The sequence below is a fragment of the Capsicum annuum genome, chromosome 4, assembly GCF_002878395.1.
Source record: "Capsicum annuum cultivar UCD-10X-F1 chromosome 4, UCD10Xv1.1, whole genome shotgun sequence".
NCBI lineage: Eukaryota > Viridiplantae > Streptophyta > Magnoliopsida > Solanales > Solanaceae > Capsicum > Capsicum annuum.
Genome location: NC_061114.1, coordinates 206,281,736 through 206,302,485, shown reverse-complemented (window position 1 = coordinate 206,302,485; position 20,750 = coordinate 206,281,736). Strand labels below are relative to the sequence as shown.

General features: G+C 36.3%; 1 protein-coding gene, 1 long non-coding RNA gene and 1 pseudogene across 2 annotated transcripts; all 3 read right to left on the bottom strand.

Annotated features, from left to right (window-relative positions):
* Window positions 1-3,361: 3,361 nt before the first annotated feature.
* On the bottom strand, window positions 3,362-9,403 carry LOC107868696 (annotated as a pseudogene).
* Window positions 9,404-10,354: 951 nt separating this feature from the next.
* Window positions 10,355-11,674, bottom strand: LOC124897576. Its single transcript, XR_007054337.1, has 2 exons — window positions 11,408-11,674; window positions 10,355-10,647 (listed from the first exon to the last, which is right to left on the bottom strand). It is a non-coding gene; the product is annotated as an uncharacterized LOC124897576 (long non-coding RNA).
* A 3,472-nt stretch (window positions 11,675-15,146) lies between these two features.
* Window positions 15,147-19,815, bottom strand: LOC107867473 (MDIS1-interacting receptor like kinase 2). Its single transcript, XM_047410460.1, has 2 exons — window positions 15,832-19,815; window positions 15,147-15,703 (listed from the first exon to the last, which is right to left on the bottom strand). The coding sequence occupies exons 1-2, from the start codon at window positions 19,679-19,681 to the stop codon at window positions 15,372-15,374; spliced, it is 4,182 nt and encodes a 1,393-aa protein (XP_047266416.1). The 5' UTR covers window positions 19,682-19,815; the 3' UTR covers window positions 15,147-15,371.
* Between the last annotated feature and the right edge of the window lie 935 nt (window positions 19,816-20,750).

The following is a 20,750-nucleotide window of genomic DNA, read 5'->3' as shown; positions in this document are numbered from 1 at the left end:
TTTCACTTTGGTCTCACAAGTGTCGTAAACTTGTTTGTACTCCGTGAAGCATTGAGAGGTGGATCAAGTATTACAATGACTCAAAAGAATAAGACACACAAAGGAACGTATACATGAAGGACGGTTTCAAAACTAACTTACAATCTAGTACTAACTTGTAAGTTAGTAATGGAATCAACAAATGAAACTAATAGAACAACACAATAAAACTAAAAGATCAAAATTTGAGCAAAAATTGTTGCGTGAACGGTGTATATGGTGACGTGGCAGTCCACGTTGCATTCCACTAGTGGTTCCGTTCTTGACAAATTTTAATTTTACAATTTGGACTTTGGTGGAAATTGTTCAATGGAGGGAAATACAAACTAGTCTTTGAAGCTCCTTTTTCAATTCAAATTTCAAGACTTAAAAGTGTCTGACTAGACTTGTACTTCTCCTTAAAATATGGACCCTTTTTTGATGAAAAAAGGTTGAGATGTGATGTAAAGTCTTTTTGGTGGTTCGGGGTCTTTCAAGATTCAACAAATACTACACCTTGTCTTTCACCTTTTTAAGATCTAAGTTCACTTTAATATTAACAAGGTGATGAATATGGAGAAGAACTTCAAGAACACAACAACCAAAACAAGAACAACCAACAAAAATCTCTCAAGAATAACAAGTCCACCACAAAAAGGTCAACAATCTCACGGCAAATATCACAAGGATAGCAACAACAATCAGCTAAGTCCCTTTTGTGTTGTTCTTTCGATTTTACAAAAAGTGAAGGTTGTGATGAACAACAAGAACACAACAACAATATTTCAAGATCTAAAAAAAAACCACAATAAAATGCCTTCAACTCGTTCAAGGCTAGAGAAACAACAACATCCAATCGGCCACACTTTGTTCACAACAACAATATTAACAATTCAAGCTCAATTTTGGATCGACTCAAAGTGTTAGTGAGGAAAAAAACTAACGCTACAAACACACAAGACAAGTAAAAGACTCCTATACCTATACTCAAGAACAAATCTCGGCCAAGAACACCACAAGAACACAATTTCGGCCAAGACAACAACAATGGACAGATCGCAATTTTTTCTGAAATTTTCAGCTTTTTAACAATTTTAAGTTTTTATTTTCTAACAAGAAAGCCCAAGATTGATCTTGTAGGAACAAGATGAAGCCATGGTTTGATACTAAATGATATGGTAAAAACATGGAAGACACGAAATTGGCTCAAAAAAGTCCTAACACACTCCAAAAATAGTCCACTAATTCAAAGAACCGAGGACCCTTTTGGAGATCACTCTCGGATTCAAGAATGCAATACAAGAAGGACAATATTACTAGGTGTTTGACACCTTTTCATCCAACAACAAACTAAGTTAACAACACAAGATTAAACCACAATGAGAGCAACAACAACAACAAAAACGGCTTCACAATACAAGATACAAAACGGATACAAGATTACAAAAGGATAGATAGATAGACCACATGAAGGTATAATGTTAAGAACCCAAGAATGGTAACTCTTGGAACCTTGACACTACATACAACAATAAACCTATCTCTTACAAAGACACAAGATCGGAATCCACCTCTCTAGCATCAATGTTTTCAAGCAATCAACAACAAAGAGAATCCACCATATTGTTGTCTCCTAGTTTCAGTTTTGCCTCATCAAGAGAAGAGAGGACTTTGTGTTTTTAAATTGTTTCTCACTTCAACATCCATAATAATCTAAGTAAATAAAACCCTACATTGTTCTTTATATAACTATTACAAGATATAAGTTAAAATGACCAAAAGGGCCTTCAAAGAGTGGGTTGCCCATCAAGTGTTAGTTATGGGCTGATTTTGGTATGTTTTGGGCCTCTTTTACACTTAAATTGCACATACCAAGTCTCGAGACCAACGCGCACCCTTATAAGTCCATATCCGTGATTATTTTTGTATCAAGAAGTGAAGAACCTAACTAAGCAGTTGTTGGATTCTAATGTTGCTGTGAGTGCTAGGATGGTAATGCTTCTTAAGATCCTCTCCCCAAAACCTCTATCTACCTAAGCCCTGCCCTTCCTGTTGTTATTGTCTCCCTGTGTCAGTTTTTTTCTTTTATTCCTGTGGCTTTCAAGGATTAAGACTTTTATGTTATTTTTATTTTGCATTGCAATGGTACTTACCTTTATTACTTGAATGAAATTCTTATTTGTCTATATTATCTGTCTTCTTTACTTAAAGTTATTCATTCATGTTAGTGTTGCCTAGCGGCCATGAGTTAACCGATTTGTGCTTACTCTATTCTTGGTTTACTGTTCTTACTTTTTTATGATGCCAAAAAAGGGAATACTGAATTCATCATGGTAGGGACCAGGTGTTGTACTGTGAACTATGAGATAGGTCATTGTTATTAAAAGGGGGATTGCTGTTAGGGGGAACACATAGAGGTCTAGGTGTATGTTATTGAAAGGGTGGATGTCGATAGAGGGAACACATATTGAGAGTAGTGCTTTCTTTTAAGTTGGATGAATTTTGATACTCTGAGGTTATGGTTTGTCATCAACAAAAAGGGGAAAAATTATTGTCTCACGTTTTGATGATGACTAGTTGATATTGGAGGACCAAGTCCCTCGCAAATCCTTCTTGGTACAACTGTCACATCTCTGCACAGTTTTGTCTGCTAGTGCAACAAACTATGCAGGTGTGCAATGTACCTGATTAGACACCTGGTCCAATCAAAATTCAACCCTAATTTTCACATTACTATAAACAGAAAAGGATGCTTCTCCCTCAATAGTTTTTGTAATTTGAAGAAGCTCATGGTGTCGGTGAAAACTCTCTAAAGCTCAAGTCCTGAATCTCTTTGTGCTTCAGGTCTAGGTGTTCTTGAGTCAAGTTTTGCTTTCTAATTGATTTACTCAACTTATAAGAGTAAAGTTTTCCTTTGGCGGTAGAGTTCTTAGGTAGAGTTACCTAAGGTCCATCGATTAGAGTTAATCGATTGTGAAGAGGTTGGGTTGCATAGAGGCAGTTGTAGTGGAGCTATTACAACTAGTAGAACTTAGAATTAAGTTCTTTGGAATCTGTAATCAATGAGTTTTGATTATAGTGGAGATTGAGTGTCCGTGGTTTTCCTCCCTTGAGCAAGAAAGTTTCCACTTAAATAACTGTGTGCATTTAATTTCTGCAAGTTTTGGTCGGTTACTGTTTTATTACTATTCTCCTAATCTTAGGGACCTGGTCCCTAGAACGGTGGTGCAACCCCCACGTTTCAACAAGCACCTGAATCTACTCCAATTAAGGTTAAATTTGAATAAATTCCATATATCGTAACTTTTATTACCAGTAACCTCCTTATGCTAAATTTCCTCTGTTAGATTACAAAAGCAACTACACATAAAGTTTTGGTATAATCAACTCTTCTACTCCAAAATCAGTGTTGTCCCAAACTTGATACATCAAATTTAACGTGACGCCTTTGGTCTCAGGCAAAAACATCACAATAAAAATGGTCATAACAACAATCCAACCAGCAAAGAATAAGAAAGCCCCATAAGTGAAGTGACAGAGCATAGTCAAGAATGTTTGAGACAACACGAATGTGGTGGCAAAGTTGACGGCTACACTTATGTTCTGCCCCATCTTAGAGGATCCCGTGACCAACCAAAACCAGCAGCATAGGTGCACATCAAGGTAAGTACTAAGGCAACATATTGCTTTGCTAATGTGTTTGCTTCCGTTTTCACCTATAGAAGCTGCTAGAATAGAAGCAATAGCCACCTTCACGAAGATCAAACAGAATATGTTATTGCTATTCAACTTAAACTATACATTGTTTGAATGTAAGAGTTCATACCCTGTAAGGTATTTACGTACTGTTAGTATAAAATTTACGCTATCAATGCTATTTAAATTTTTATAACATGTTATTACTATATTTTTCAAGCTTTCTTATTTGATATGTTATGAAAAGTTAACATGTTGTAAGTCAATTTGATCTGATGGTATAAATAATCTTTATGCACTTCGATTGCACAAAACATGAACTCATTATCCAGTCATCACTCGAGTTTTAACTTGGATATTTGGGTGCATAGCGAGTTGTCTTGGTTGGCGATGGCTAAACACATACCTGGCAGATGATTATTTGTACTCCACCCTGTATGAAGAGAAATCTCGACCAAACCAATCAATAAACCACTAGACGCAAGGATAGAAGCAAGATTGACTAATTGTTGAAATGTAAGAGTTGCCCACCAGAGCAGGGATCAGGTCCTCGAACCTTTTACAGAACATAACGATAAACACGAACTTACAAGTATAAAAAGTAAATGACACAAGATGTTTACGTGGAAACCTCCTTACTCAAGCGAGTAAAACCACAACCTACCTCGTAGGATTTCTCAACCACTTCACTATCTTCAAGCAACGATGAATACAGATTTCGTAGTTGCAAGGATTAAACTCTTAATCCTCAAACATCTTCCAACAACTCTATTACAAGGCACTATCTGCAATAACTCTATTGCCACAAGCTGAAATGGCTAACTCAGACTAACTCTAGTCTTAGAATATCAATTAACTCTAGCTAACATCTTCATCAAGCATGAGAAAGAGAGTTACAAAGCACCTACAACAGCTTTACTAGAAAGAGTAGATTTACACTTTTAAGAACTAGTTAGAAAGACTCAAATACAACAAGGACTAAACACATAACAAGTTGGTCGAGCAGGTCCTTATTGCTGATGAGGCTTTGAATGTGAATAAGACAACTTCTTTTGCTAGGAGAGATCGGTTGTTTTTTGTGAATACAAAACTAGGTTTTCATCCTTTTGCATATACATGACACATGAAACCCTATAAGCATTCTCATTGGTCGAGGTAAAAAGGCTGCAACGCCTATGCTGCGTGCCCACCAACATTCTGACGAAAGTACAAAATACAGCTTTAATGCTGACTGCCAAGAAGTGCATGAAATGACCTTGAACATGGTCCCAACAATAGGTCGTCCATCATCAAAACTGAGGACTTAACACTAATCCAAGAATAATAGCACCCAGTAGAGATGAGTTATTTCCTAAACCCATCAATCGGAAAAGGAAAGCTGAATAGAATGCAATGATATTAATCCCACTCATTTGCTGGAAAAATGGTTTGGCAATGGACATGACTAAATCAGGTTTGTATTGTCTCTTAAAGATTGTTGCAGAAGGATCTTCCTTTGAAGTTCTTGCAACTTCACTAAACTTAATAAGATCAGCTAGCTCTGCTTCAATTCCAGTGTTGTTATTGGTTACATGAACTTTTGCCAGAGATTGCTTTGTTGCTCCAATTTTCCTCACTCAACTAGGCTGCTAGGTGTTCGGATATGAGAAGTGCACCTGTACCAAAGGGTGTGTCACAAGAATGAAACAAAAATTCTGGAAGATCGTGGTTCAGATCTCTTCGAAGACGCAGAAGCGACTCAAAGGCAATGTACTTGAAGCCTTTTAACTTAGACTAAAAAAATAAAGATTACGTAATAAAATGCTAGATGATTCTTTTTTAATCTGCCTAGGTTTTAGTGGACAGAATTTTTCTGCTAGTTGGAGGTAGTAAGTACTTGAGGATATAGGTGATATGTTCGCAAATTGATCCTGACAACAGCATCATTTGAAATAAAAATAAGAATTGCACCGATGGTCATTGTCGCGGCTGGAGCTACGGCCAAGCGGAGGGAAAGGCACCTTCCCCAGCTGAGCATAGAGATGCCATAGCTTATGCAATTTGCAGTAACAAACCTAAGGCCTACGAAGAACTGGAAGCCTGTGCTAAATGCACCACACCATTTTGAAGGTGCCATTTCTGACAGGTATATGAGAATAGCCTTCGGATACACGCACAAATATCATGATGTTGTACATAATTCTCACACTATCAGTATAAGATCACTAAACCCTATATTTTTCTACCTGGTTAGCAAATCCAACACCAAAGCCTAATAAAATGCGACCCAAGATGAGCATAGAAATATTTTGAGAAGCACCATTGCTAAGAGCACCAGCAAAGAAAGTGAAGCCTCCTGATATCATTATGTTTCTTCGTCCTAAGGCTGCCGTGAGGTGACCAGTTGCGAGAGATGCAACCAAGACAGCTATGTAGAGCGGTGACGTGAAGGCTGTTTAAACCTCACTGTCATATACACAATACACATTTGTTTCAGCACCACCAGATTCTTCCTTCTGAAGTATTGATGGGAAGAATTTTCCGTGGAATGGTCTCACTGTCGTCACTCCACTCTATGTACAAATTAAACTGGTCAAAATCTCTGTGACAATAAGTTGCACAACCCAGACATTCCAAGCATGTCTTGACAATGGTTAGTGTTAATTTCACGATGTGACAAAACATAATCTTTTATAGTAGGCAAAATTTAGAGATCATTTAGTTTAATTTATATACACCACCAGTGTTAAGAAATTCTTTGCACTATCAGGTAACCTGATATATATATACATGTAAACCTCTTTAAAATGTGGGACTTAATTGTTTCAACAAGTAAAAGTGACCTGACGGTGTACATCATTATGAAGTTCACAAATAAATGAAACAGTGTCTAGCTAGTTATTTCTATAATATCAAAAATTTTCTGTCGAAAAATGAATATTTTAGCTTTTCTTCCTGAACACGAAAGCTAGCTCTATGTTAGGAATACTTCGGCTACTTTGCTTTGAAGACAGCCTAATATCTGTAATAGTATCTTGAAAATTGCATGTGTTGGCTCCTCCTTATGTACTGATTCATAGCTATAAATAAGAGACCCATCTTTCTATCAAGAAAAGGGGGTCTAATCTTAGATTATTTCACAAGTTTGGGTTCACTCTAATAAAATGGAATTCAGGCTAATAAAAATGGAGAATGAAAAATAAAACAAGCATAGTTACATGAAATTCCAATATCAAATCTGAAAATGAGGCCACCTGATGCAGCAACAATGCTACTGATAACAACTGCAAACGTTATCTTTCCAATAAAGTGGTATCGGTACCTTGTCAATCGACAGCCATGCTGCCAATTGTCATTTTTCCTTCAGCTACTTAAAGAGATCTAAAATGTAGTTTTATGTTTCCAACTTGGTCTATATATAGAGTATCTTGAAGTTGAACTTGCAATTAATAGCATATAGAAACAGAACATGTGACACCTCAACAAATAAACTACTTACAAGTCTAGATGTTTTAAACTTTGTTATAAATGGAAACGATTAAGGAACTTGTGGTGAGCTTTAGCTGTGAAACTTCCTCTTCTGTAACTGTAAGAGGAGTAAATACATAACCAATATAGCAATTTTCAGTTCTTCTGGAAAGGTCCAGCTCTTCACCATGCTTAGGTTAATTATCCAATTTATGAAGCCAAAAGAAAAAATATCAGTTGTGTTTAATGCGAGAGAAATTTTGTTGGTTGTTGAATATGACAGAATAGTTCAGAACTGCTTGTTGAGAAGATCGATGCCTACTTATATCAAACTATTCTCTTTATGTACTTTTTCCAAAATTTGATACTTAGTTTCACTGTGTTCTGGGAAAAAAGGGCAGCCAGGTGCACTAAAGCTCCCGCTGCGTGGAGTCGGGAAAAGGGCTGGCCTACAAGGTTTATTGTATGCAATCTTACCTTACATTTCTGGCGGAGGTTGTTTCCGTGGTTTTCATTGTATTCTAGAGCCATATTTAATTTGGAGAGCTTCACTTACATAGAAAAATAATAACAGGAAATTTATGGGTGAAATTATTCTTAGATCAGTGCTTTAACTCTTAACAACGAGTTATGCACTGAATAGCAGAAGAAGAAGAAGGACGAAGTAAGTAGAACAGAGAAGAAGAAGTTTTTTTAGAGTAGAATGAGAGATCTTGTGTATTCAACTTATTGTTGTTAATAGTACATAGTCAGTTATTTATAGGAGAATTAACTACCACTAACTACTTCAACAACTATCTGTTAACAAGAGTAACTAACTGTTTCAAGGAAATAGTTATAACAGATTTTTCAATTTTCCTGCACATAGCATATTTTTCTAGACTCTTCCAGCTTGTGCTTTTTCCTTTGTCTTCAACATATTCAACACTCCCCTCTCAAGCTATGAAGGTGAAAAAATGTCACACATTCCTAGATTGCGATTTAGATGCACTTGTTAAACCTTGGTGAGGCCTTGGTCAGCATATCTACAGGCTGATCTTGTGTAGCAATGTAGTTTGTAGTGATCATCCCTTGACTTATCTTTTCTCTTATAAAGAAGCAATCAATGTCAATGTGTTTAGTTCTTTCATGGTAAACTGGATTGACAGCTATTTGAATAGCTGATTTGCTGTCACTAAACACCTTGACTGGCAGCTTTACTTTCTTTCCAATCTCTTTTAGTAATCCTAGTATCCAAACCAGCTGAGCTGTTACAGCTGCTAAGCTTCTAAATTCAGCCTTAGCTGAACTTCTGGAAACAGTAGCTTGTTTCTTTGACTTCCAGCATACAACTGACTTCCCAATTTTTACAAAGTAACCAGTCACTGATTTCCTGGTTTGAGGACATGATGCCTAATCTGCATAACAGTAAGCACTCACCTGATCACTTGGTTCACTAAATAGTAACACACCTTGACCAGGTTGATTTTTAACATATCCCATAACTTTGATTGCAGCATCCATGTGAGACTTCTTTGGTTCTTACAGAAATTGACTTATTGTCTGTACACTAAATACAATATCAGGTCTAGTCATGGTTAAGTATAGTAACTTGCCAATCAATCTTTGATATGCACCTTGATCTGCAGGAGGATCATCAGTAGGTTGTAGTTGTTTAACAAGATCATCAAATTGTTTTGAGGTCAGTTTGGGATTGTAGTCCATAGGAGTAACCACTGGTTTAGCTGCTATCAATCCCAAATTTGATAGTAACTCTAGAGTGTACTTCCTCTAGTGCATTAGTATCCCTTTGCTTGACCTTGCAAATTCTATGCCAAGGAAGAACCTTAACTCACCTAGATCCTTCATTTTGAAACTTTGTTATAGCATAACTTGCATCTTCTATCAGTTTTAAGTTATCACCAGTGATTAGCATATCATCAACATACACAAGTACCAAAGTGATTTCTCCTTGTGTCCTTCTTATATACAGAGATAGATCATAATGTCTTTGAACAAACTGAGACCTTAGTAAGACTTCTGATAGCTTTTTGTTCCATTTTCTAGGTGCTTGCTTTAAGCCATATAGGTATTTTGTCAGTCTGCATATTGAATTCTCCCCCTGACTGGCAAATCCCTGAGGAAACTCCATGTATACTTCATCAGTGAGGTCATCATTTAGAAATACATTATAGACATCTATCTGATGAACAAACCAGTTCTTCTTTACGTCGGTAGTGGTAATAGTTCTTACTGTTTTCATCTTCACAACTGGTGAGAAGGTTTCTTTGTAGTCAATCCCTTCTCTTTGTCTATAGCCCTTTGCTATAAGTCTGGCTTTAAATCATTCCACTTTACCTGAATCCTTATACTTTACCTTATATATCCACCTAATGGCCTTTTTACCTTTAGGCAAGGGAACAACCTTCCAAGTGTGGTTGGAATTTAAGGCCCCTATTTCAGCCTTCATTGCATCTATCTATCTAGGATCTTTGTAGGCCTCAGAGTAGCTTGTAGGCTTAGTAACAGATGATGTTTTCACCATAAAACTCTTATAGGACTGAGATAGTGTATCATATGACACATGATTAGCAAGAGCATGAGGTACCTATTTTGTATTCTTAGAGACAAAGTCATTCATCCATGTTGGTGGCTTCCTTTCTCTAGTTGATTTCCTTTGATCTTGAGCTGCAGATGGTTGAGTTGCAGGCTGTGTAGTATTAGGAACCCTTTGTAGTTGTTGTTCTTGCTGAGTAACCTCTTGATATCTGCTTGATCATCTTTGATATACCTTGGTTATGGTCTGTCTAGTAGTAGGTACATGAGGTTGTCGGTGCTCTTGTTGGTTCACAATGTTAGGAACCTCTTGAGATGAGACATTCATAGAAGCCTCCAAGGGTGTCATAATATCACTTGCTATTGGAAATTGATCTTCCAATGGAAACACATGATAGGGAAACTGATCATCAGTTGTTTCAATCTTGAAAGAAAACACATCTTCCTTGAAAGACACATCCCTGCTAACAAGGAAAATATTAATAGACATGTCATATAAGACATATCTATCACGACACAATTTCTCAAGTCATGATAGCGCCTACCTTTTTTCCCCAATAGGCAAGCCAAGCCATAGCCTGAAATAATAGGTAACGGGCTAATAGGCAGAAATTAGAAAAAAGATTGCTTATAATGGTAGCAACAGTAATAACAAGTAACAAACAGAAAATAAAAATATCTCATATACTAAAATGAGGGTGGAAAAGGACCAAATACACAAAAGAATCCCTCTCAAGACCTGGTAAGGTCGGTACTAGAACCACTACTAAAATATACCCAGAGTACTAGACAGAATCCAAATAATACCCAATATACACAAGTAGTCTAGTACAAAAGACTCAATCGGAGTAGATAGAGGAAGATCAGCATCGAACGATGGTAAGCTCACCCTGCTACGAATCAGTACTGGAAGGTAGGAATCACATTAATGTCGGCTGCTACTAATCAGATCTGCATCAGGAAAAAGATGCAGAAGTGTAGTATGAGTACCAAAGAAACGGGTACTCAATAGGCATCATCGTCCGACTGAGCTCAATACAGAAATGGTATAACTACAATGCAGGGATGTAATCTAAGTTGACAGTAAAAAGGGACAGAAAGGTAAACAACTGCCAAGCTACGCCAATGAGATAGAGGATTAAATGTAAGCGATACAGAAAATAAATAACCTAGTAATTACAAACAAATCAAACATAACCTAACTGGGCCCCATAAGCCTGCTAGGCACACAACATAACCTAACTAGACCCCCATAAGATCGCTAGGCACACTGAAGAAGACAATTAACCCAACCATACCCCATAAGATGGTGGGACACACAAATAGCAATTAAAGAAAATAAACATAAATAATCTGTAACTGAGCCAATCCCAAGAAATCATGATAGTCATCTAGATGTGCACCGGACTTGAAATCATGATAGTCCGGACTTGAAATAATCAACGTCTAAATAATCATCCGCCAATCTTAATTAAAAAGGAATAAATTCAAGATTTTGCAATTTAGTTTAACGTCCTAAAGTAATAGATGTTGTATTATATTAAAAAATAATATTTCAATATTTACTAGAATGGGGTCCTAATCCGAATAAATAAGACAGTTTATATAAATCAAATAAATACACATCTGCAAGCACCTATCCAAAGCTAGCATAATTGTTTACAATTTCAGTAAATAAGTTCAATCTAAAGGTAGGATAAATCTAGCATACCTGGATGCCACAGCTAAAAAAAATATCTCTGAGAATCCTCCAAATAATATTCTACTAGAAACCGAGCTTGAATAACTTGATTTTGAAAATTAATTATGCACGAATAAACATACCACGCGGCACATACACGCCTTGGACCAGCCATGAATGAAAAAATAAAGAGATGGAGAAAAAAGAACACTTAAGGATCAATGATCCTACCCCTTACGTACAACAACAACATATATTAGAACTATTTTTATAGAGTGGAACCAAAGTTTTATATGAGATTTCTTTTGTAGTTATCTGTATATATAAATGCCCGAAAGATTTAAAAAGAAAATCACAAGATTTCACTAATGCGCTAAGGACTAACCATTGCTTGACACTTGTTAAACATATGTGGCCACTCTTAACCATGAATAAATAAATCTGCACCACACATATATATAGATATATATAAATCTAATCCTATTATATATATATTCGGGTATTGCATAGGTTCGTGGTAAAATAATTATAATATTGTAAATATATCATAATTAATAGAAAATTATTTCTAAAAAAATCTCTATTATATAATAATAATATTTAACATTTTTAAATTTACTATCTCCGCTTAAAATATTAATAAATCATAAAAGTCTATTATAAAGTGATATAAATATATCAGCACTTAGAGAACTTTACGAATATTGAAAATATTCTATAGGGATACTAAATTATATGAAAATACAGGAAAATGACTGTAAGGGTCATTACAACCCCTTCTTGGTACAAGAATAGCCCGTCAACACAGCTGCTCTTGATCTTGGCATGAGCTTATCAGACTCATTTAGCACCTTAGCATAAGAGAGACAACCTATTACTCTTAGGTGATCACAAGATGGTTTAGTACTATACAACTTCTCATATGGAGTATAATAATTAATACTTGAACTAGGTAACTTGTTTATGAGGTAAACAACATCTAAAACACAATATCCCCAAAACTTAAAAGGTATTGTTGCTTGAAACCTCAATGTTCTTGTGACCTCCAGGATATGTCCGTGCTTTCTTTCAGCCACACCATTCTGTTGAGGTGAATAAGAACATGAGGTGTGATGTACAATACCCTTTGTTGCAAATAAACTACTGCATAATGAGTTCACAAACTCAGTTTCATTGTCAGTTCTAATTACTTTTACAGTTTTGCCAAACTGTGTCTTAACATACTCAAGAAAGTGTGGTATCTGCACATACACATCTGACTTGATTTTCAATAAGAACAACCAAGTAAATCTTGAACAATCATTAACCACTGTTAAGAAAAATCTGTTACCATTCATAGTTGGAATTCTATAAGGTCCCCATAGGTCCCTACATATTAGATCAAAACAACATGCAGACTGAGTATTACTTGTAGGAAAAGGAAGTTTGGTTTGCTTGGCACAAGGACAGACAATACATTTCTTTACTCTATCTTCTACTATAAGAAAATTATTAGGTAGCAACTTTAGAAGTATATTAGAGGAGGCATGTCCTAATCTTCTATGCCATAGACCAACCTCAGCTTGGGCTTTACTCTCATCAGCTTTAGTAGAGATTTTTATTGCTGCTGTAACCTTTCTTTCTTAAGTATTCACTAAGAGATACAAACCTCCATCAAGCTTACCAATCCCCCTCACCTTTCCAGTACAAAGATCTTTGAAAACACAGAAATCAGAGAAGAAATTCATTGAACATTTCCATTCCTTGGTCAGTTGTGATACTGAAAGCAAGCTGCATGTAAACTGAGGAATATGATACACATTTGTTATATTATTTTTAGCAGATACATAACTAGATCCCACATGTGTAACTTCAGTCAGATCACCATTAGGTAAATACACCCTTCTTGGATTATCAGTTTTGTTATGGACTCATCCACTAGTAAGTGTAACTTTCCAACTATGTGATTTGTGGCACTGGTGGAAATTATCCAATTTCTTGACTTATATGAAGCTAGAAATACACTAATACCTGCATTTGCAGCATTTCCTATCTCAGTAGAAGTGCTAGCACCATTATTTTTGTTGATCATCTTCAGGATTTGATCATATTGTTCCTTAGTAAAGGCTGTTGTTCTCATCTGACCTAGTTGATCCAGCTGTATTTCAGACTCTTCTTGATGGCATCCATCATTGAACCAATTACTTTGGACAGACCTTGAATGAGAACCTTGCCTTGTAGTCATTTCTGTAGTATCTTAAGAATCAGTAGTAACCTTGTATGTTGCATTAACTCCTTCAGACCTAAACCTCTTTTTAAACTTGTGATCTTGAGGATATCCAACTAACTTTCAACAGTTTTCCTTAGTATGACCTTTTATCTTACAGAAGTCACACTGCAGGTTGTAGTTCTTCTTGAATTTTTGTGTCCCATTTCTTGTAAACATAGATAAGTCAAGAATACCACCATCACCTGTAGGACCAGATTCTAGCACACCTGCATTAGTAGCTATATCTTTGTGGCTTTCATCACTCATTATCATGGCATATTCCTGATTCAGAGTATGCAAAGGAGTCATATGAAGTATTTGACTTCTAGCTTGTGTATATGTCACATTTAGTCTCTTGAGAAACTGAAACAACTTCAGTTTTTGGAGATGTAGAACAAACTCCTTGGATTTTTCACAATCACATCCAGGCACAAGGGCCTCAAATTCCTCCCATAGATCTTTTTGTTTTGAGAAATAACAGGACACAGAAGTTGTTCCTTGAGATATTATGGCAATTTCCTTATGCAGATTGAAAGTTCTAGCACCATCCACTTTGTTGAATCTTTAAAACAACTCATTCTACACAACACTTGCAACTGATACATACATGATTCCACCTAGTAACTCTTTGGACACAGAATTCATAATCCATGATAACACAATTGAATTCACTCTTTCCCAGTGATTGCCCAATTCAGAAGAATACTTTTCTTTAGTGCAAGAACTATCAACTAGTCCTAACTTGTTTCTTCCTAGTAGGGCTATACGCATAGATCGAAACCAGACAGAGAAATTTTCCACCCCTGTCAACTGGAAAGAGATGATCTATGTGCCACTAATATCTGAGGGACTGGGAAAGAGAGGATGATTGTAATCTATTGCAGTTACAGCTCCGGCACTTCTGGTTGATCCACCACCCACTTCAACACCATTAACTCCATTTGCCATTACTTGAACCTTCAAATCTTGACTCAAGAAATCCTTTAAGAAACTAAGAAAACCAGAATATATGATTGAGCACTTTCTTCAATCTCCATAATCGACTAAGGTAGCTAGTTTTAATCCAGTGAACCTACCTTTGATACCATGAAATTATTTTTAGATCAGTTCTTTAACTCTTAACAATGAGTTGTGCACTAAATAGCAGGAGAAGAAGAAGAAGGACAGAGTAAGTAGAATAGAGAAGAAGAAGTTTTTTGAGAGTAGAATGAGAGATCTTGTGTATTCAACTTTTTGATGTTAATAGTACATAGTCAGTTATTTATAGGAGAATTAACTACCACTCTAACTACTTCAACAACTATCCGTTAACAAGAGTAACTAACTGTTTCAAGGAAACAGTTATAACAGATTTTTCAATTTTCCTGCACATAGCATATTCTTCTAGACTCTTCCGGCTTGTGATTTTTCCTTTGTCTTCAACATATTCAACAATGGGTTATAAAGAATAGTGACTTCTTTAAACATACAAAGGCTTATTTTCAAAAAAGTGCAGAAGAAGCTCAAAGAAGCTTATTGAGATGTTAGTTTGATGCATTATCCTCTCTATAACATTAGTAATTAGCAAACATGAAGGTGGTTTCTGTTACTTTTTGTCACAAGGAAAGGTTATCTTCTACATTATAGACTCTAATACAATAAACCAGACAAGCACACTGACAATACAACAATACTAGTCACAATAATAATTTTTCCATATGTCAAGGGTTATTAATTTTCATACAAAGACACCTTACATCTCAGGGATTAAAATGCTCTCTTTACATGAGTTGGTGGACGTGGATCCATTTTTGATAACTTATGAGAGATGAAGTGCATTGTTGGCCTTGATTTTGGAGTTTCAACCAAACAAGAGCTTGCTAGCTGGATGATAAAAACCAAAACCTCTTTTACTTCATCTTTGGGATATGGAAGGCGTTCATCTAGCAAATCACTAAACTGCACATGATTTATAGTCGACGAATTTGCTACCACGGTAATATATTCCCCGAGATGCTTTCCTTTGATTATCTCCAATGCTAATACTCCAAAGCTACAGACATCACACATTGGTGTAACCTTCATTGTATATGCAAGCTCTGAAACAACACAATTTCCAAAAAAAAGGTATAACAATTTAAATGTGCAAATGAGATTAAAGCAGTACAGACTGGTATGTTATAGTTCATGAAGTTTAAACAGGATAAAAATTAAATTTAGACCTTACCAGGTGCAACATAGCCATATGTGCCTGCAAGCGCGGTGCAATTGGATGAGTCTGGCTTAAGAAGCTTAGCAATGCCAAAATCTGAAACACGAGCTTCATATTCGGAATCAAGCAAAACATTACTGCTTGATATGTCTCGATGAACAATCGGTGGTGAGCAATCCTCGTGCATGTAAGATAAAGCAAAAGCAACACCTTTCATGATATTCACCCTTTTAAGCCAATCCAATTTCTTGGACTCAGCTTCATTGGTCAAAATACTAGACAAACTCCCCCTCTCCGCATACTCGTAAACCAAGAACGAGTGTTGTGCATGCGAACAATAGCCATAGAGGTTCACAATGTTCCGGTGCTTAATCCCAGTCAATGACCTTATTTCATTCATGAAGCTTCTGGGATGTGTATTCTCAACTGAAGAATTAAGTCTCTTCACAGCTATGGTCCCTAATGATGGAAGGTTTACCTTGTAAACACTTCCATGCCCTCCTTGCCCAATGCAAAATTTTGCATCAAACTCTTCTGTAGCATTTAAGATGTCCTTATACAATGCCCTTCCATCTAACATGGATATCGAAAGCCAACCATCATTGTCCCGTCTTTCAACGTCTCTAACTCTCCTTCTTTTATTACACATATAGAGAACACCAATGAAAACACAAAGCAGTACTAGTGCTCCTATAACAGGAAGTACCGTGATGAGGATGAATTTACGCCCCTTTGCTATTGAGTGCTTTTTCACCACAGAAGATGGCTTTTCGCAAGGCTGGAGTCCTGTTAGATTGCCGCAAAGACCTTTATTACCTTCTAATGAAGCATTAATAAAAGCTTTATTATTAGGGATTGGACCTTCCAATTCATTGTATGACAATACGACATCCTGCAAATCAGTCAAACTTTCAAATTCTTCAGGAATGCGGCCAGAGAGGCCATTGTGGGAAATATTCAAGTTTGACAAGTCCAGCAAACTGGCTAGCTGACCAGGTATTTCTCCATCAATGAGATTATGGCTCAAATCAAGTACACTCAGATGAGTTATCCTCCCTATCTCTTTTGGAATTTTCTGGCCAAACTTGTTGTTACTCAGGTTCAACTGAAACAAGTGCACGAAATCTCCTATACACGTCGGGATTGACCCATTCAATTCGTTGTTTGATAGATCGAGGGACTCTAACTTTGTCAGTGACCCAAGTTCCTCAGGTATATTGCCAGAAATATTGTTGTTTTGCACAGTAAGCTTAACTAGAGAGGTTAATTTTCCAAATTCCTTTGGAATTTGCCCAATCAAATGATTTGATGAAAGATCAAGTCCTAGAAGTCCTTGGATGTTTCCAATCTCTGGTGGTATGCTACCACCAATTCTATTTCTGGCTATGCGCAAATCAGCCAAATTGTTGCATTTTCCCCAGTTGCTGCTGAGCTCACCATGAAAATCATTGTCGCTCAAATCAATGAACAAAAGCTCTGGATGGATGCCAAAAACTTCAGATAAATTTCCAACAAAACTGTTGTTACTAAAGCGAACCCATTTCAAACTCGAGCACTTGCTTAAGCTGCTTGGTATTGGCCCTGTCAGTTTGTTGTTAGCCACTGTGAAGTTCTCAAGTTTCCGACCTTGACAAAGCTGGTTTGGCAAATGGCCTGAAAACTGATTTTGGCTCATTGTTAGCACTTCTAAGTTAACCAAATATGCAAGTTCTTTTGGAATGGAACCTGAAAGCTTGTTGGTATGGAGATGCAGTGTCTGCAAGTTTCTCAAATTGCGAAATATAGCAGGAACTGACCCAGTAAACTGATTTTCAGATAAACGCAGATCACTGAGATTATTCAGATTCCCCAATTCACTAGGAATGGGGCCAGAAATATTGTTTCTCTGTAAGTTTAAGGTCTCAAGTGACTTCATCTTCCCTATTTCTGCAGGAATTGAACCAGATAATTTATTATCGAAAGCATAGAAAAATTCTGCATTAATCAAGTTGCCTATTTCTGAAGGAATATGACCTGTTAACTGGTTTGAACCAAGACTAACTACGACAAGGTTGATAAGTTTCCCTATTTCTGCAGGAATGGGACCAGAAAGTTGGTTTTCAAAAAGGTACAAATTTGTGAGCTCAGTTAAGTCACCTAAAGCTTTTGGCATTGGACCAGAAAGATTGTTTGTGTGTAAGCTTAAATCCACAAGTGACTTCATCTTCCCTATTTCTATAGGAACAAGACCAGACAATTCATTGGAGTGAGCATAGAACAAAGTTGCATTAATCAAGTTGCCTATTTCCAGAGGAATATGACCTGTTAACTGGTTTGTACTAAGATCAACTTCGACAAGGTTGGTAAGTTTTCCTATTTCGGAAGGAATGGGACCAGAAAGTTGGTTTCCATTAAGGTACAGTATTGTGAGCTTAATTAATTCACCTAAAGCTTTTGGAATTGGACCAGAAAGATTGTTTCTCTGTATGCTTAAACTCTCAAGTGACTTCATCTTCCCCATTTCAGCAGGAATAGGACCAGACAATTTGTTGGAGGAAGCATCAAAAAACTTTGCATTATTCAAGTTGCCTATTTCCGGAGGAATATGACCTGTTAATTGGTTTATATCAAGATAAACTTCGACAAGGTTGGTAAGTTTTCCTATTTCTGAAGGAATGGAGCCCGAAAGTTGGTTTTCATTAAGGTACAAAGATGTGAGCTCAGTTGAGTCACCTAAAGCTTTTGGAATTGGACCAGAAAGATTATTTTCATATAAGATTAAGTCCATAAGTGACTTCATCTTCCCTATTTCTGCAGGAATGGAGCCTGAAAGCTTGTTGACAAATAGAAACAGAGTTTTCAAGTTTCTCAAATTGCTAAAGGATGCTGGAATCGAACTGCTAAGTTGATTATGAGATAAATCCATATCAATTATTTTTTTTAGATTCCCCAACTCAGTAGGAATGGGGCCAGAAAGTTGGTTATCATAAAGGTATAGAAGTGTTAGCTTGGTTAAGTCACCTAACGCTTTTGGAAGTGGACCAGAAAGATTGTTTCTCTGTAAGCTTAAACTCTCAAGCAACTTCATCTTCCCAATTTCTGCAGGAACAAGACCAGACAATTCATTGGAGTAAGCATAGAACAAAGTTGCATTAACCAAGTTGCCTATTTCCATTGGAATATGACCTGTTAGCCTGTTTGTACTAAGATCAACTTCGACAAGATTGAGAAGTTCTCCTATTTCTGCTGGAATGGAACCAGAAATTTGGTTATCATTAAGGTACAAAATTTTGAGCTTAGTTAAGTCACCTAAAGCTTTTGGAATTAGACCAGAAAGATTGTTTTTATGTAAGCTTAAACTCTCAAGTGACTTCATCTTCCCTATTTCAATAGGAATGAAGCCAGACAATTCATTGGAGAAAACACTGAACAATTTTGCATTGATCAAGTTGCCTATTTCCGGAGGAATATGACCTTCTAACTGGTTTGTATTCAGATCAACCTCAACAAGATTGATAAGTTTCCCAATTTCTGCAGGAATGGGACCAGAAAGGTTGTTCATGCTAAGATCAACATATTCAAGAAAAGGTAGGGATGAAAATGGAAAATCACGGAGTGTACCAATGATACCAACATTTGTAATATTCAACCTGTTTCTCCGACCATTTAAGCATTTAACTCCATACCAGTCCCTGCATGCATCATGACTGGAAGAATTCTTGGCTGCACCACGACGACTTAGTCTCCAAGAAGCCAATAAGAAATCATTCTCGTTTCGGAAAGTTGCTTTCCATTTCAAAAGAGCAGTTGCTTCTTCAAAGGAAGCAAAAGTAAATGTGAAAAGATATAAGAGAGTAAGGAAATAGAATATTTTGGGTACCATCATGAAGGTTAAAGGTTTTTCAATTGATTGTTTTGATTTGTGAAGAACTTGTGCAGGGTTAAGTTCTCTATATATTTGTAATGAATCATTACCAAGTCTTGCTCAGTCAGTGGCATTTAATTGTCAGACTTAGGAGTCAATGAGTTAATGTCTCACTCACTACCCATGGAAGTAATACAATGGAAAAGGTGGTTGGATAGACCAATCTTACAGTTGGAGAAATAATTATATTGGAAAAGCCTGTCGAGAGTTATCATCTTAGAAGAAAAAGTCAACACAAACACAAACTCCTCCAAATGATATCTCTATTCCTTGATTTGACGAAATTAACATATATATAATTGGTCGAAATTAAGCATAAAATACATAGCGACATTACTTCATGTTAGTATGGCAGTTTCCAAGTTCATTGTAATAGTAAATAACAACCTCAAATGACAAATTTTATTGAAGAGACGGATTGTAGTCAGTAATTGCTTTACAGAATTGTGGATTAAAGTTAACCTTATTTAATTCTTTTCCAAACTAAGAAATGACTACTCTCATTAAAAAAACAATTATCTGGATCCTTTTTTACTCTAAAAGTGTTAAATGCGTGCGACACTCTGATCCAAATACTTAACCATTAGAAAGAAACATATTTTTATTTTCTTAATTATGAATCTTACTTTGAAATGACACTTACATCAAACAAAATTTATATCTGTAATGTTGATTTTTAAAGAAGATGAACAAGCAGAAAAAGTTCAGAACCAATTGTTGCGAAATTAGATGTCTACTTATATCAAACTATTCTTTTAATGTCCTTTTATTCTGAAGTTGGGTACTTAGTTTTATTGTATTCCAGAACCATATTTCATCTGGAGAACTCCACTTAGAAAAATAATGGCAAGACGAATTTATCGTTATAAACAATAGTGGGTCTGTCACTTGGCTTGAAGCAATTAATCCGTCTCATTAATTTTCTACAGTACCAACATTCCCTTGTTCCTGGCTCCAGAGGAATATAACTTATCAAAACTCTAATTCTTTTCTATAAATTTGGTTAGAGTAGAAAAGGATAGTAGGAGCC

Coding starts and splice junctions, on each gene's coding strand:
- LOC107867473 (XM_047410460.1), bottom strand. CDS start 19,681: ATGATGGTACCCAAAATATTCTATTTCCTTACTCTCTTATATCTTTTC. Junction 15,704..15,831: donor ATATGGCTATGTTGCACCTG/GTAAGGTCTAAA, acceptor GTGTTGTTTCAG/AGCTTGCATATACAATGAAG.